This window comes from Protomyctophum bolini (assembly GCF_963924005.1).
Source record: "Protomyctophum bolini genome assembly, chromosome: 20".
NCBI lineage: Eukaryota > Metazoa > Chordata > Actinopteri > Myctophiformes > Myctophidae > Protomyctophum > Protomyctophum bolini.
In genome coordinates, this window is record NC_137881.1 from 24,861,766 (window position 1) to 24,880,474 (window position 18,709).

At 44.6% G+C, this 18,709-nt stretch overlaps 1 protein-coding gene across 2 annotated transcripts in view; it reads left to right on the forward strand.

The window, feature by feature from the left end:
- The first annotated feature begins 422 nt into the window (after positions 1-422).
- The window catches only part of LOC308335789 (1-phosphatidylinositol 4,5-bisphosphate phosphodiesterase beta-3-like), a 71,997-nt gene continuing 53,710 nt past the window's right edge, over positions 423-18,709 (forward strand). For both annotated transcript variants that reach the window (XM_080792988.1, XM_080792989.1), the window contains exon 1: positions 423-1,129. In XM_080792988.1, the coding sequence (XP_080649114.1) occupies positions 1,031-1,129 (99 nt within the window). In that variant the 5' untranslated portion in view covers positions 423-1,030. The remainder of the gene's footprint in view (positions 1,130-18,709) is intronic.

The window sequence follows — 18,709 nt, forward strand, 5'->3', positions numbered from 1 at the left end:
CCTGTATACATTTCGGCCATTTGAAAATATAGCTGATCTTGTGTAATAGTTTTACACATTCTACCATTGTTTAATTCCCTTGCAGCTATAGAGCTAGCCTACTAGCATATGGACTGTACATAAAATGTTAAGAGAGAGAGAGAGAGAGAGAGAGAGAGATATAGAGAGAGATAGAGAGAGAGAGAGCTCAGACTTTACCCCTCTCTCTCTCTCTTTCTCTCTCCGCCCTGTGCATGCTTTAGAAAAGATTCCTTCCGCGGTGGGAGAGGAGAGAGAGAGAGTCAGAGGAAGTGAAGAGAGAGAAGAGAAAGTTAGAGAGAGGGAGAGAGAGAGGGAGAGGCGTGTAGGAACAAGACACAAGGAGGGACGGACGTTGGACTGAGAGAGAGAGAGAGAGAGAGAGAGAGAGAGAGAGAGAGCATCCAACAGTCAGAAAAAATGAGATGGAAGGAGAAGGGACAACTCTCTCTCTTTAAAGGACCACAACATATATAATCCTCTAGAAACAACAACTTGTTCACGCGGCGGGGACGCGCAGCGCGCGGAGTGTCTGGTGTGTGTGTGTCAGTGTGTGTTTGTGTGTCTGGCGGACTGGAGGCGTTTCAGTTCTCAATCCTCAGTCAGTCTGCGGCGCTGCTGCTGCGTGCTTCAACTGTCTCTACGAACGTGTTCTCTCAATCTCTACGGATTGTTGTCAACTTGTCTTGTTGGGTTTTTAACTCTCCCTCTCTTTTAAATAACTTCTAAATCTAAATCTAAATCTCCAGCAGCAGGCTGGCCACGGAATCACTAAACTTCCTCACAGACACACACGAGTGGGGAAGAAAGAAACAAGAAGTGAGTGAACTGAACAACACCACTCACTCAGTTCACAAGGGGAGGAATTTAGAGTATTTCTACTTTTCTATTTTTTTTCTTCTTCTTTTTTCCGGACCGGAGAGGAGACCGACTCCTGCCGCTCGCTGTAGCCGGGGTTCGAGGCGTCCCCGCCCGGGGTGAGCCCTAGCCAGCCAGCCAGACCAGAGCAGCCATGGCCGGGGCCAAGCCGGGCGTGCACGCTCTGCAGCTCAAACCCGTTTCCGTGCACGAAGTTCTGAAGAAAGGCAGCAAGTTCATCAAATGGGACGAGGTGAGTTTATTTTCTATTTATTTTTTACCTAAAAATAATGACTTGAATGTTTGGTGGGTGGGGATTCTGGGGGAGAAGTATACTCGCAATGTTTTACTGGAGTAAAAGTATCGATGCTGCAGATGTACTCTCTGTACGAGTTACAACTACAAGTTATAGAAGCCCACTTCAAAATGATACTTGAATAAGTTACTTGAGTGACATTGTTATTATTATCATCAATATGTATTATTTGTACATAATGCTCTGTTACAAGTAGATGTTAGGAATTCAAAATAGTGGTATGGAAACTTGGAAAGTAAATGTAGGCTATTCATCATGCAATATCAGAACGTCGCATTTCACAAGTTATCATATAGGCCTATGTCTGAAATGTATACAATTATTTTGTAAACTATAGGATCATAGAATGCAAAGAGACTGTGTAGTGTCTCAGTAAACTATAGGATCATAGAATGCAGAGAGACAGTGTAGTGTCTCAGTAAACTATAGGATCATAGAGTGCAGAGAGACGGTGTAGTGTCTCAGTAAACTATAGGATCATAGAATGCAGAGAGACAGTGTAGTGTCTCAGTAAACTATAGGATCATAGAATGCAGAGAGACTGTGTAGTGTCTCAGTAAACTATAGGATCATAGAATGCAGAGAGACTGTGTAGTGTCTCAGTAAACTATAGGATCATAGAATGCAGAGAGACTGTGTAGTGTCTCAGTAAACTATAGGATCATAGAGTGCAGAGAGACGGTGTAGTGTCTCAGTAAACTATAGGATCATAGAATGCAGAGAGACACTGTAGTGTCTCATATCAGTAAACTCTATAGGATCATAGAATGCAGAGAGACACTGTATAGTGTCTCAAAGGATCATAGAATGCAGAGAGACTGACAGTGTAGTGTCTCCAGACAGTAGTACATGCCTTGGACTATTGATACGGCACTAGGTTATTATATATATAAATAATCGATAAACAGAGCCAGTCTGTTAAACTCTGAGAGTGTACGTTTGTACGAGTCAATAGATTATTGATTTAACGATGGATTAAAACATTGATTCTTAACCCGGCCCAGGGCGTCCTATCCCCAAAGGATCGTGGGGGGTCCCAGGCGATTAGCTTAATGTGCAACATTAACTTCTAGCTCAACCGTAAACTAGTAAGCAACATGCAATATAAATGAGAAAACGAGAAAAAGGCACATATTGTGAAAATAGCAGAGTCAAACAAAATGTAATAATTCCTACAATGCCAAGTGCTTGGCCGTTTGTGTGTGTGTGTGTGTGTGGGGGGGGGGGATCCCCCAGTAGAAATAGGATTTATGAGCCTCCCGGTTCGATCCCGTGCTCCCCCAGAGTTAGTGTCGAAGTGTCATTGAGCAAGACTCTGAACCCCTAATTGCTCCTGATGTGCAGGTTGGTGCCTTGCATGGTTTCACTTTCCTCTGCCATCAGTGTATGAATGTGTGTCTGATTGGGGTGAATGTAATGCCCAATCTATGTAAAGGTGTGTGTGTGTGTGTGTGTGTGTGTGTGTGTGTGTGTGTGTGTGTGTGTGTGTGTGTGTGTGTGTGTGTGTGTGTGTGTGTGTGTGTGTGTGTGTGTGTGTGTGTGTGTGTGTGTGTGTGTGTGTGTGTGTGTGTGTGTGTGTGTGTGTGTGTGTGTGTGTGTGTGTGTGTGTGTGTGTGTGTGTGTGTGTGTGTGTGTGTGTGTACAGGGATACGCGGATGACATTTCTTTAGCCTCAGGGAAGAGAGCACAATTAAAAACATGCTCTCCAGGGCAGACCAGTACCGGTACCACCGGTCCAAACCGGTGGTACCACTCCAAAACGCGCGTGCGATGGGTGAATGTAATGCACAATCTATGTAAAGCGCTTTGGAGAAAAAGTGCTGCATAAATGCACCATTAGTCTGAGACTTAGGTTGCAACAGAAATGTAGTTCAGCGGTTGGCTCGGGTGCCATGAGGATGTCTCATTCCTGGATAGATGTCCATCAACAGTCAACACCACAGGCATGTCGGATAGACATCTATCTGACATTCTTCCTGCCGACAAGCCACTAGCCTCGTTTACATGGAAGACATATCCTCATTTGTATGGTGTCCCCACAAAGCACTCTGTAGTGTAGTGTATAAACGTAGTTTCATTATGATATTCTACTGTTAGACGGATGTTAGGTTCTTAGCTTATACGCCTGATTCTTGATGACTATTTCCATGTATTTGATTTATTACCATGTGTTGTTCTTGCTTACTGTAAATCGCTCTGGATTAAGTCTGGAAATGCCTAACCAAAATTGTAAATAGAAGGCAACACAGGACGATATTATCATCCCTGTTGGGATGCACTGTTGATTCTGTCGACTAAGACTAAAAGACTAAGACTAAGATTTTGATATTTAGTCGACTAAAGGCCCAAACCACACCACTCGCAACTCCTTGCAACTACAGTACTCGCAACTCCTTGCAACAAAATAAACCACACCAATGCAACTCCTTATTGGGAATAATGTTTGCAAGTAGTTGCATGTTGCAAGAAGATGCATGGCGACCCTCTGGTGTGGTCCGGACGGATCGTGACGGATCACATAACTGACGTGATGCAAGGGGAGACATTTCTCTCACCCTCCGTTACGTATGTCTTCTTGCGTCGATTACGTTCCGACTCTGTAAAGCACTTAAGACCGAACACTTTCAGATGACTAAAATAGGACTAAAAACTAAAGTGGTGTTTTTGTGCTCAGCCTATCCGAATGCAAAAGGAAGTGAAAGAAAGTGATTTTGCTCAAAAAGATTAGATGGATTTAGATAAAAAATGTAGATCAGCTATATTTAAAAAATCACACCCGTGTGAACTGAGTGGTGCAACTCCCCTCTCCCCCTGCCTCTCTCTCTACATTTTCTTATGGGCATTTCATGTTGTCTAATGAAGAAAAAGTGGAATGTCTGCTTGTGCAGGTAGACCACATTTCATGTTGTCTATACTCTACCTGCACATCCTGGTAGATCTCGATCTACCTTTTGGTCACCCCTGGCACTCTAATCCACTGGTTCCCAAACAGTGGATCGGGACTCATTTGTAGGTCGCAGACACATTTGTATGGGTCCCTTAAATTGCTTTTGTTTCCTACATTTTGTTTTGAATTATTATTGTTTTGAAATATTTTCCCCAAAAAAATAAAAATTTGCATTTCTCCAGAATTAAATCTAAACTCAAAGATTTCTTTTCAGTAATTTCATCAATAAATCAAAAAACAATCAAAGAAATTGTGAAAATAGCCGATCTAAAGGCTCACAACGCGGCGCTTTGAGCGCGTGGTTGTGTGCGTCCGGGGAAAACGTCTCATTTCTTCTTTGGGGTCTTGAGTTAAAAAGCGTGGGAAACACTGCTCCAATCCATTAGTTCTCAAACGTTTTCATGTCAAGGACCCCCAAATTCACATTTATTAGCCTGCGGACCCCCCATTTGTACGGCTCTAGCAGTCATTTTCAACTGTTTTCATTTCAAGGACCCCCAGTTTGGCATGCATTAGGCTACAGACGCCCATTTTAACGGCATTTCTATCTCTGGGAATTGATATTGTAAAATCAATGTTAATTTAACTCTGAGAGTGTACAAATGGTGTACAATGTACTATTTTCACACTCTCAGAGTTACCCTAATGGTGTCCCACAAGGGTCCATTTGGTTCCTTACTATCATTTAGCTGGGGACCACCTGGAACTCCCTCAAGGACCCCACTTTGAGAACCACTGCTCTAATAGTAGTAAGTATAGTGACAGCCAATGACCCTGCTAAGGCATTGCAGGCATTTCAGACGGCCAATCACAGTGTGTGTTGTGTTGGAGAATTCCTGTTCAGCCAGTTTTTTACTTTTTACCCACAGGATCAGGTTCAGACACATCACCCCCCTTTTATTCTCTCTCTCTGTGTGTGTGTGTCTCTCTCTCTCTCTCTCTCTGCGCAGTGTTTTGAAGCAGAGTGATTGTTTACTCACATGAACAAAATCATCGTCGTGATGACGTGTTTTAAGAAAATTAATAATTATTAAATAGCAGATCGACAAGCTCGCAATGCGTCACATGGTGGACACGCTGTGAGCTTTTAGTGGTTAATGTGTGTTTTGTAAAAATCTACAAAGTAACCAAGTAATAATTGTAGCGGAGTAAAAGTACAATATTTGGATCTGACATCGAAAAGTATTGGAAATTGGAAATACAAAAAAGTAAAGTACAAGCAGGGCCTATCTCAAAGTTGTACTCAAAGGTTACTATCCAGCACTGAGGGTGTTCTAGTTACGTCACATAGCTCTGTGTTGTGTTGACGTTTTGATAATGTGTGAAACTAGAAACTTTGAGCATGGTGTTGCAAATAGATAGACTGTTTTGCGCCCCTAGACATAATTATATATATGTGTGTATGTGTGTATATATATATATACACACACACACACACACACACACACACACACACACACACACACACACACACACACACACACACATACATATATTATGTCTAGGGGCGCAACACTGTCTTATCAGTCTATCTATTTGCAATATCTATTTTGCATATATATTATTGTCTCCACCAGGCCGAAGGCATGGGGAGAGAGTATGTTCTGCACTCGTAGGCCCGGACAGGAGTCAACCCACAGAGCTGGGTCTGATCGAGGGTATAGCTACTGGGACGTAAGTCGGGATTTGATCAACCCCGGCTGGGTCGCCTGCGTGAGGGGTATGATGTTGATGTTGGTAGACCCGAAACCCCGTTGACCCCAGGATACATCACTGAGGATATGTCCCAGGTGCATCCATGCGATGTATTCTTTAGTTATAGCGCCACCAGGAGGCCACAACCTGACCTGGCCTGGTGGAGACCTGTGCCCTGAGGGGCACTTTTTCTAGTTATTATTATTTATTTATTTTAAGATTAGTTTTTGGCTTTTCTGTCTTATGTTGACAGTTTCAAGTGGAGATTGGCAGGGAAGAGGGAGTGTGGTTAGGGCTTTACAGCTGCAGCTGAGCCAATCATAGAGGAGCTAAGCGGGCGGGTTGCAGACCTCCCCTCTTTTCACTGCACGCAGTACACACACACACACACACACACACACACACACACACACACACACACACACACACACACGGGACGGCTTTAGGAATCTGGAGGCCCGTTTCAAGACCAAGTGTATGACATTTTATTCCGTTGATACAGGCATATTGACACAAATAGTTTGCACTGTTCAATATTGTGCGCAGCCATTTCTATCGACAATTACAGCAACAACACCTTTCCTCATCCTGTCGTCCCTTCACAATATAGTGTCTGCCCTTTTACCTCCCAATGCTGCACATTCTACCCAGGTTAATAACATGAAATAGGGGGCAAGGCAGAGTGAGCGAGAGAGAGATAGAGAGAGAGGGCCAAGGGTGGCGGGGGGGTTGACTGATGTGTCAGTCAGTCAGAGCTTGGAGGCCCCCCTGAGGGTGGAGGCCCGTTTCAATTGAAACTGATGAAACATATAGGCCTCCTATGGGTGGCTCTCTGGGTTAAGACACTGTCTATGTGTAAACAACAGGTCGTGTATAGTAGCCTGGCAAGCTGAAGGTCTTGGGTTTGAATCCCGGTGCTGGCAATGTGTCAAGGCCCTAAACTGCTCTTCTGTGTGAAGCCAAGTGAAGCGGAGTTTTCCCTGTGGCATTAAAGCAGCACTATACTTTTTTTACCTAGAAACTCCATTCACACTTTTTATAATTCAGCTTACTGTGGAGACACATGTGCTTTTTACTTTGCACTGGGGGGGGACAGTGGGGTGGCACTGGGAGGACACGAAAAAAAAAAGCCAAATCACGAAGAAAGCATGGACTATAGACACACACACACACACACACACACACACACACACACACACACACTCTCTCACAGCTACAACGAACGTTGCTACAGAGGAGTCGCGGACCGACTTTAATTTGTGAGCCGTGCGAGGTTCCAAGCGGGGCTAGCGTTTTGCCTACAATGTTTAGGCTACTCATTGTCGCGTCGCAAACCACCACAGTGTTGACCTTTGACCTGTGTGTGTGTGTCGTCAGAGGAATACACAAACCCCCCAGGGACCACCTGCCTAAAAAAATAATATATATAATTTATAACTGCAACTTTGCGCTGTTGTTTGCATAATACTTTGCAAATATTCAAGTTGTCAGTTGTTTATTTCTTTCAGATAGGCTACATTTTCTACATGAATATTATCTACAACCATATTTGGTGAAATGGGAGTTAAATGCTGCAATTTGTAAAAAGGACAAAATATGACTCTGCTTGAGTACATGTGCTTAGTTACTGTGTTGTGTTGACGTTTTCATGGTGTGTGAAACTAAAAGTACTTGAGTAAATGTACTTAGTTACGTTTTCATAATGTGTGAAACCAGAAGCTTTCTTCCTGGATGTGTGGAATCCTGTTTCTCCACTCGCTCTTCCGCATGTTTCTGAACCCACACACTGTGTGTGTGTGTGTGTGTGTGTGTGTGTGTGTGTGTGTGTGACTGTGTGTGACTGTGTGTGTGTGTGTGTGTGTGTGTTTTGACCATAATGACTGTTTTTGTGTGCATGTGCCACACAGAGAGAGAGGGGGAGAGAGACAGAGAGAGAATTGTTTTTTTTGTTTTTTATTGTTTTCATTTTGACATTGCCATGGCAGTGTAAACATATGGGGGGTGTGGGGAGAGAGAGAGAGAGAGAGAGAGAGAGAGAGAGAGAAATGGCTCATTGTAAAAATGTGTGTGTTCGTTCATTAATCATTAACAGGTCTGTCTGACCGATATGAGCTCTTAACTATCTAACTATGCTTCTCTATCTTTGATGTCAAACACGTGTGTGTGTGTGTGTGTGTGTGTGTGTGTGTGTGTGTGTTCTTCCACTGTATGCCCAATTAACAGCTTTACCAAGAGCAAACATTAGTATTGTAGTGCTGCGTAACTTGATTATGGCTGATCCAGAGTCAGTGAATAGGCAGAGTATTATAGAGCTGTTTAACTAGAGTGGTGCTTATGGCTGATCCAGGATCAGTGATATAGGTAGATATTGTAGTGGTGGTTATGGCTGACCCAGAGTCTGTGATATACTGTAGGTACTAGTATTGTACTGCTGTCTAGGTAGATCAGTGTTTTTCAACCCTTTTCATGTCAAGGTCTATTATTTATTCTTGTATTTGAGCCACGGATGACATTTAGCCTCTAAAGCCCTCACCACACCAGAGGGCCACCATGCAACTCCTTGCAACATGCAACTACTTGCAACCATTATTCCATTATGGCAGTTGCAAGGAGTATTTTATCAAGGTATAGCCCGCACCACTCCAAACAGTCTCAAACTTCTTGAGCATTCTTACCGGGTGAATAACTTAAACAGAAGTTTCTCTAAAAGAGAAAACCAGCTCTCACGGAACTCATGTTTTAAGGCACTCTTAATTTATTTAGCATGGTATGCAGAGCAGCATACCATGCTCTGCAGCATACCATGTCTACAATTAAATACATTAAGAGTGCCTTAAAACATGAGTTCCGTGAGTGCTCTTAAAGAGAAAACCAGCACTCACGGAACTCATGTTTTAAGGCTCTCTTAATTTATTTAGCATGGTATGCAGAGGAGCATACCATGCTCTGCAGCATACCATGTCAACAATTAAATAAATTAAGAGTGCCTTAAAACATGAGTTCCGTGAGTGCAGGTTTTCTCTTTTAGAGAAAAGTCTGTTTAAGTTGCAAGGAGTTCCATTGGTGTGGTTTGTTTTGTTGCAAGGAGTTGCGAGTAGTTGCAAGGTGTTGCAGCTGGTGTGGTTTGGGCCTTAGACCCCAAATCTAAAGAATATTTTTCTGTCATTGCATAAGATTTTGTCCACAGTTCCATGCTGTATTGATGTCGGTACCATTAGGAGAGATAAGAGGCAAACGTTGATCGAAATAACAATTCTTCTCGTCATGCAGATGTTTAACAATAATTTAACTATTGAGAGCGTAATGGTCAAGAGTTACATTATCTAATAAGGGTCCATTTGGTTACTAACTCCATTTAGCTGGGGACCACCCGGAACCCCCTCATGGACCACTGGTTGAAAAACCACTGAGGTATCGGACTATAATTGATATGATCGTTTATCGTGCTAAAAACAGAACAAAAAACAACGCTCACAATAATCGTATCGTGGAGATTTTATGAAATTGTCCTCCACATACTAGGATCAATTTAGCTTTTGTTGAGCTGCAAATTCAGCTGCTATTTAAAAAAAATCATGAATGTGGCGCAAATCTTTGAATATAATAATCTTTCAGAGTGAATGTTTTGAACTCAAATCTTTGCTTCTGGGGGGGGGGGGGGGGAACAACATATATTCAGATGGGGATCTGTGGCCAATTACATATCATTTATGGGGTTCTTGACATGAAATAGTTTCAGAACCACTGGCATAGAAACACTGATTATTCAGAAAAACTGAAAAACTGTCATGATTTAGAAGACATTTGTAGAATCTGTTCTCAGTCCTAAATGGGTTAAAGCCTTTTTATAGTTGACAAAACAGACCTGTAAAGAGTGCTTTTGGTACACTGTTATTTCACTCTCTACACAAATCGATTTGCCCCAAGAAATAGCACATCTACAAGTTCACAATGCTACAAGTTCCCATATAGATAGGATGAAACACAGCGCCTAACGCAGGCAGGCAGGCAGCAGACTGACTGACTGACTGACTGGTGAGAATGACAGGCCAACAATATGGGATTGTGTGGAAGAGTGAGCATAAAAAAGTTCACTCACATGATGGTGTGTGTGTGTGTGTGTGTGTGTGTGTGTGTGTGTGTGTGTGTGTGTGTGTGTGTGTGTGTGTGCGCGCGTGTGCATGTGCGAGTGTGAGAGCCTTTTTATGCAAACAGGACATGTCGTGTTGATTTACTGTCTCGTTCTGTCTCTGTCCCTGTCTGTCAGGTTTTGGAAGTACTTGTACTTTTGTTAAGTTTAAGAGGCCGGGGTGCAACGCGTCACCATTGTACCAGTACAACCTCTGGTGAGATGCAGTGGAGTTAGAAGTATGAGAACTCAAAGTAAAAGTATGTTGAAATAGTATACGAGTAGTGCAGTACATGCATGTGGGTAAATGTACTTTGTTACTTCACAGCAGCAGAGAGGGAATTCCCAGAGAGCGCGCGCACGCATGCACGCACAAGCGTGCGAAACAGTCAGAAAACATGTGGCCTCTTTTTTATGCCGCCTCTTTTCATCTCTCTCTCTCTCTCCCTTGCTTTTTATAAGTCCCACTGGGAAGAAAGTAACAAATGAAGTGGGTGAGGAATGAGAGAGAGACAACACTGTGTGAGAGAGAGAGAGAGAGAGAGAGAGAGAGGACATGATTAAAAACAACAGGGAATTTGAAATCGAATCCCCCCCCCCTCAGCCCTGAGGGTAATCCAATTTGTTTTACATGATAACTCTGATGTCCATCTTTCTGTTCCTCTCTCCTCTCCTCTCCTCTCCTCTCCTCTCCTCTCCTCTCCCCTTCCATCCCCTTTTTCTTGCTTGCCGCATGCTTAACGTGAATGTGAGATACGTAATTTGTATGTTCAGTAGACCTATAGTTGTCAGTGATATGAGTTAGAAGCAGCATTGTGGGTCCATTTGGTTGCAGTGAGTTAGAAGCAGCGTTGCGGGTCCATTTGGTTGCGTGTGGAGTCACAGATTTGACTGTGCAATCACTAAAGGCCTCTGTCCAGTGAGTCAGTGACACAGCATAAGTTGCACTTGTGGGATGCGTGCGCACATGTATACACACACGCGTGGGCACGTACAGAGGAATTTGTTGCAAATTGAGCCTCGTCCTCTTGTGCCTCGTGTGAGCTCTTATGTGCGCGTGTGTGTGTGTGCGCGCGCGTACAGCTGTTATGCTCTGTATGTGTGTGTGTCCGTTCGTGCTTCATTTTGAATGACTTCCTGTTTGAGCTTGTTGAGAGCGCTGGAGCCAAACAATTGCCCCCCACCCCACCCCCCACACACACTTTCCTTTCAGAGCCCCCCCCCCCCCTCCTCGCCTACCGCCTCGCCCAAACCCCAGCCTGTTTTCAATTATTTTAAAAGCCACCAGAATTCAGTTAGAATTGAGTTCAAACCCACCAGAATTCACATAGAATTAAATTAAAACAAACTAGAATTCACTTAGAATTCAATTAAAGCCCACTAGAATTCAGTTCTCCAGAACCACCACAAAAGGCTCTGATCAGACTCTGCCAGTGGGCCTAATGAGGCCAACTCCTTTCACCTGTGCAATTTCCAGCCTCTGCCTCAGCCAATTGAGGCTCAACCAATCAGGCTCTGCCAGTGGGCTGAATTGATTGCCAAGTACACTTTTCAGTTTGCAGTCTTCACACACAGGCACAGATCTCCATGTGGGACACCGGCTGACAGCTAAAACGGGTGCTATGACAACGTATATCATTAGGTTCCCTCGTTCCCAAGTAGACAGGCACGTACAGGTCTAGTATAATAATACATATAGAAATAGATGCAAGCAGCTTATAAGGCAGGGTCAAGGCCAAAAATAAAAAGCTATACGCAATATACACAATGTGCTATGTACTGTATAAACAATGATGAAATTCACTGCTGATAAAACAAATTAAAAGTCAATTACACAGCCCATGGAAGCCTTGAATCCATGGATATTTTCCTACTGGAGATTAATCCACTGGTTATTAAAGTATTGTCTCTGGAATGAGATGAAAAACTAAACAATCTCCAAGAATCCAAGGCTTCATGGGCTGTGTGACTGATAGAAAATTAGTCATGTTTTGGGTGAACTGCTCCTGTTAAACCCGACCTTTGCATCAAAGTCATCTTATGTTTGGGGTGTGGGATTCAACGAGTCTGTACATCGAACTATACATGCACCACGTCTCAGCTCTGTGTGTACGTATGTATAAGTACGTGTGCACGTACGTATGCCGGTATCCACATAACTCGAGAACCGTTCTTCCCACAGACTTCAAATTCGACACACGTTCCACACCCCCACAGGGCGGCTGTGGCTCAGGAGGTAGAGCAGGTCGTCCAATGATCCATGGGTCGGCGGTTCGAATCCCGGCTCCTCCTGTCCACATGTCGAAGTGTCCATGGGCAAGACACTGAAACCCACATTGCCTCCAATGAGTCGGTTGGTGTGAGCTCGCCACCATTGGTGTGTGTTTGAATGTGGGAAGTGTGGACGCTGGCGTCGACTGTTCGCCGCTTCACCTCCCAATGTATGAATGAATGAATCATTGTAAGCGCTTTGAGTAGGCACGTATAGTGCATAGAATAGCGCTATAAAAATGCAATTAATTATTATTATTGCAGTGCCTGGTGCTTACAATCGAGTTACAATCGTTTTTTGGCACACTCGAATGAATACTCCACTAGTGTCCACGGCACGCCAAATACATATCATTTTTGGGGTCGTTGACCACTCCACTGATGGATAGTCTGATACAGGAACATAAGGTTTGTCAGAAAACCGTTTTAGAAGACATTTGTAGACACGGAATCATGTCCTAATGGGTTAATGTGCGAACATACTCCCAAAGCTATGACGCCATTTGAACTAAAGCCTGCTCTCTCGTGGGGATTGTAAGAAAATGTTACATCGCAAAAAATAGGACGAAAAAAAAAGAAAACAACCGTTTTGGTTTCAATGTTTACATTTCACTCACTGCAAGCTGCATGAGACTCGCTCTGCGCTTGTTTTGGTTGCGTTGGGGTGTGTGTGTGTGTGTGTGTGTGTGTGTGTGTGTGTGTGTGTGTGTGTGTGTGTGTGTTCTGTCGCACACACGTTGCCGTTTTGGCTATGCTTGTAGACATTTCTGTGCAAACAATAACCTGGCAGTGCCGACGGAATGCTGGGTTGTGTGTGACACCATGCCACGGCAGGCAGGCTGGCTGGCAATGGCTGGCTGGTTAGCTGGCTGACTGGTTGGCTGCCTGACTGGTTGGCTGACTGGTTGGCTGGCTGGCTGACTGGTTGGCTGCCTGACTGTTTGGCTGGCTGGCTGGCTGACTGGTTGGCTGACTGACTGGTTGGTTGGCTGGCTGGCTGGCTGGCTGACTGGTTGACTGGTTGGCTGGCTGGCTGACTGGTTGGCTGGCTGGCTGACTGGTTGGCTGCCTGACTGGTTGGCTGACTGGTTGGCTGGCTGGCTGATTGGTTGGCTGCCTGACTGGTTGGCTGGCTGGCTGGCTGGCTGACTGGTTTCCCTGCCTGGCTGGCTGGCTGGCTGGCTGACTGGTTGACTGACTGGCTGGCTGGCTGGCAATGGCTGGCTGGTTAGCTGGCTGACTGGCTGGCTGGCTGGCTGGCGTTCTATAAAACACAGGACAGGATTCAGGAATGAGTGCAGCGGCCCTATCCTGCTACTTGACTGGCATACATCTGTGTTCTAACCTTTCTCTTTGTAGCAGCACTCTGTTTTGGGGCGTGTCTGAGAGGCGCTGTGTGGTTGACCGTAGATTAGAGCTATTTAAAAAAAAAAGCCAAATGTTTGACCACTTTTTTATAATATATATTTTTATTTTGCCTAATGTATATATCTGATCTAGATGAATATATGGATAGATAGAGGGTGAGACAGGCAGGCAGACAGGCAGACATGCAGACTTGCAGACTTACAGACAGACAGCAGTGTGTGAAGGATTCTTAACATCAGTTCGAGAAACAGCAGAGGACAAGTTGACGGACGAGAGAGAGAGAGAAAGTGAGGTCAACTCTGTGTTGCTTGTTGTATAGCTTGTAGATCTGCTATTTCCCGCTGAACGTTGGAACACTGGTTCTGCGCGCGCGCGTGTGTGTGTGTGTGTGTGTGTGTGTGTGTGTGTGTGTGTGTGGTGGGGGGGTGGGCGGGCTTGAAAAGTTTTGGAACACTTGATCTATTCTAGGGCAGTGGTTTTCAACTGTTTATTTATCAAAGTCCAATGGTCATTTGACCCAGGGACCACCATTGACATTTAGCCTCTCAGACCCAAAACGAAAACATATTTTGTCGTCGTTGGATGTGATTTTGCCAGAGCCACTGACTGATCCAGGATATTGTGCATTAATTAATTTATACTCCGATAACCAGAGAGACATGAATCACAAGACACATTATGCCTCGTCACGCTGACAAGCTTTGCAGCTGGCGTGATCTGGAGGAATAGGAATTAACCTAGAACAATGACAATCTGGGGAAATGGGGGCGATCGGAGGCGAGAGATGGGGAGAGAGATAGGGAGATGGAGAGAGGGGGAGAGAGAGAGAGAGAGAGGGAGAGAGAGAGAGAGAGAGAGAGAGGTTGGAAGGTCAACCACTGCCACATGTGAAGTGTGGGCGAAGAGTGATTGACGTACAGAGTCATTTTGGCTGCACTCCTCCCTCACTTCCTCCGTCTCTCTCTCTCCCTGGGATATGCACATGTCTCTCTCTCCCCACATGCATAGATATAAACATCTAGACTGAGTGGACACGCCCCCTCATCTAGACTGAGTGGACACGCCCCCCTCCTCTAGACTGAGTGGACACGCCCCCTCATCTAGACTGAGTTGACACGCCCCCTCATCTAGACTGAGTGGACACGCCCCCTCATCTAGACTGAGTGAACACGCCCCCTCATCTAGACTGAGTGGACACCCCTGGTCCACTCACCGGAATGTGCACGTAAGCCTTTATTGATCCAGAATGACGCAGCTCGCTTGGTCTTCAACCAGCCAAAATTCTCACATGTCTCCTCCCTTCTCCGCTCCGTCCAAGTACCTTCGCTAAAAACGCCGGGACAACGCTCCACAGGTCCCAAACTCTTATCCCTTCTGGCTCCAAAACTATGGAAAATGTGCATTCATTGTATCACGATAATATACACGATATCTCTGAAAAGGCATAATATTATGGAGACATTGTATCGTTTCGACGATATTTATCACCATATATCATATCATCGCCCAATATTAAATGTCGTTTAATTTTGGATCAGAGTGGACCTTTCTGTTTGGATGTGTGGATGTATCGGTATAGACTACGGCTACGAGGATGCCAAGATCATTCTCCATCCTCACTTGGCTGTGGAAAACAAGTCTTAACCCATTCAGGACGGGAACCCCTTTTGGTGTTTTAAGCATTATGTTATGCTTTAGCTGTTGAAAAATAGCAGATCTACAAGCTCGTAGAGTGCCACGCTATGAGCTTGTAGATCTGCTATTTTTTTATTATTATTGTGAAATATGTTGCGCAAATCTTTGAAAATATATTCTTTCAGAGTGAATGTTTTTAACTAAAATCGTTGCTTCTGGGGGGTCCCTGGAACCACTTATTTTCAGATGGGGGGTCCTTGACATGGTAAAGGTTGAGCACCTCTGTCTGTCTGTCTGTCTGTCTGTCTGTCTGTCTGTCTGTCTGTCTGTCTGTCTGTCTGTTATTATGTGGTGGAGTAGTTCCTATCTCCTTCTCTCTCCTTCTCTCTCTCTGCAGTCCAAAGGTTAGGTAATGCCATCAGCCTTACACACACACACACACACACACACACACACACACACACACACACACACACACACACACACACACACAGTTTGCATGTACTGTATACTCTGTTGAGCGTGACACACACTCTCGCAGCTGAACTCTCGTGGTTGTTAATGTTAGTCAGAGAGTGCACGGATGTTTGTACCTTCGTACACGCTCTGACTCGCGCACTTCCCCACACACATGAACACACACACACACACACACATATGCACGCACACACACACACACACACACACACACACACACACACACACACACACACACACACACACACACACACACACGTTGGACTGAACAGCATTCATTCTTATCAGTTCCTCACTTACATAACGTTAGCTGTGGTTTGTGCTGTCGTCACTATAGGCTTACAATACATATAGCTTCTCTCTCTTTCTCTCTCTCTCTCTCTTGTTGATTGATTGATCGTATTCACAGTATGTAGAATGGGTACATTTCAACGAAAGCACAGCTCAATAGAAAAAATCAGACCCGTCTGAAGTGAGTGGTACTGTACTGTACTGTAAGTACCGTACAGTACTGTACTGTACTTGCAAGGTGAGCTTGTAGATATGAGAATACTTGGGGTGTGGGTGTGGGTGTGTGGCTGTGTCGGTGTAACAGTGACAATTTGTGGTTAAAGAAAGGTACTTAGACATACAGACACAGACACACATTGCTGTTTGAGTGGTTAGCACCACTCAAACACTGCTAAGAGGCACGCAGACAGGCAGGCAGGCAGGCAGGAGAGCTTTCAGTGTTTCTTAATCTGGTCCTTAACGAGGGTGTGGGGACCAATTACCAACCTACCCCCCCACCCTGTGGCCGTAATTACGCCACAGGGTGCATGGCCTTTACGGTAAACAAAGTGTGTCTGTGTAGTGTGTGTGTGTGTGTGTGTGTGTGCATCCTAATGACCATTGGCCTGCCCTCCTGTGTTCTGGACGACCTTAACTCAACGACCGCCACCATTGACTCCGGTGATGCAACTTCCCTGCCGGCGGACGCATAATTGCCTGAAGCTATTGTTTAGACGATCTTTATAAGTCATCAGACGCGTTAACAATTTCACGAGTTACACAAGTTAATTGAAGTGAATTGATCCCAATCACGAGTTATGTTTTCATTGTTTAATCCGCCGTTTTTAATGTTGTAACCGCGAGGTAGTGAGGATTTAGTAATGAGCCGCTAACATCGCCGTTCTGATCAAACACCTCAATCTGAGCCTCAATTCAGAGAAAGAAAAGAAAGTAGGGCTGCACGATTTTGACAAGAAAAACAACTACATTTATTTTCTCTGAAACCTCGTTTTTTCATTTCCATTTCGAAGAAATACATTGTCTCAAATTGTTGAATTCTCCTATTGTAATAAAGTCCAAACCTTAAACAGAGAAAGATCCCCTTTGAGATTAAACAAGTGAAAACGACAATATGTCCATTAACATTCTCCAAATGAATTCCTTTTTTAATGATTTTTTTCTATACTTTGGAAAAAATATTTAACACTGAGGTTGCCCGCAGTGTTTAACACTGAGGTGCCCGCAGTGTTTAGATGCCCACTCTTCCTGCACCCTTTTGCAATGTGAAATGCCACCCTCTCTGTAATCCTTTTCCATTCTACTTCTCATATGGGCCATGTGAAAAACAATGATGCCCGGCCCATCTCTCTTTTCAACTTGTGACAGCTGATTATTTTATTGTGAAGGCATAGGTTTCTGAACATCTCATCCTGCATATTCCCGCGTGCTGAAAATACAAGCTCACAACATGTTGCGGAAGCGACACGGTGCGTGCGTGTGTGAGTGCGTCTGAATGGACTTCCCCCTGTAAATCAACGCTGTATCTCACACTAGAGAGAGAGAGACAGAGAGAGAGAGAGTGATAGAGAGAGAGAGAGAGAGAGAGAGAGAGAGCTGATATAAGGAGGCTGCTGTTCATTCAATATATAATTTATTTGCTGTATTATGTCATTGCATCATTATACGGTCAACACTCAACATGCACACTGCCTTGGTCATCACGGTTGACTTGGTGTGTGTGCGTGTGCGACTGTGCGTGTAATCGAGAATCCATATGAGTTTTATTAGTTCCTTTCATGTCTTTGATAAAGAAAACCTGTTTACTTTTGCCCTTAAATGGACTGACTTCTCTGTCCATCCTCTCTCTTTCTCTCTCTCTCTCTCTCTCCCTCTCTCCCTCTCTCTCTCTGTTGTTTCTTCAACGCCATAAAATCTTGACACCGCCACCACTCAACCAGAACTAATTCTACGCTCTCAAGAGTTATATTATTGTTAAAGTCTACACAAATAGAGCATGTAGAAGTATTATCCGACGATAACAAAATATGCTTTAGTTTTGAGTCCGAGAGACTAAATCTCATCAATGGTGGTCCGTGTCTCCGTGACTCAAATGCTGCATAGATAATGGTCCTTCTTGATATATGAACAATGTTGCAAACCACTGGTCTAAACCAGTGTTTCAGTGCAGTGTCCCCTGGTCAACGTCACCATGTAAAACCATTACACCATGGTGAAATACATACACATACATACACATGTACTTCACCATGTTAATGATTTTTTTCAGACCTCCAGTTCTAGGCAACACAAATGGGGGGACTTTTTTTTAAAAATTATTTCCACACAACAGCTCTAATAAGGCATATTAATGACATAGTAATTAATGTTAAAAATTAGTGGTATTCCCCTTTAACGTAGTGACGGTGGGGGCCGCATGTGGCCCCCGGGCCGCCAGCTGCCTGTTTAACGTAGTGACGGTGGGGGCCGCCAGCTGCCTGTTTAACTTAGTGACGGTGGGGGCCGCATGTGGCCCCCTGGGCCGCAGGCTGCCTGTTTAACGTAGTGACGGTGGGGGCCGCATGTGGCCCCCGGGCCGCAGGCTGCCTGTTTAACGTAGTGACGGTGGGGGCCGCATGTGGCCCCCGGGCCGCAGGCTGCCTGTTAACGTAGTGACGGTGGGGGCCGCATGTGGCCCCCGGGCCGCAGGCTGCCTGTTTAACGTAGT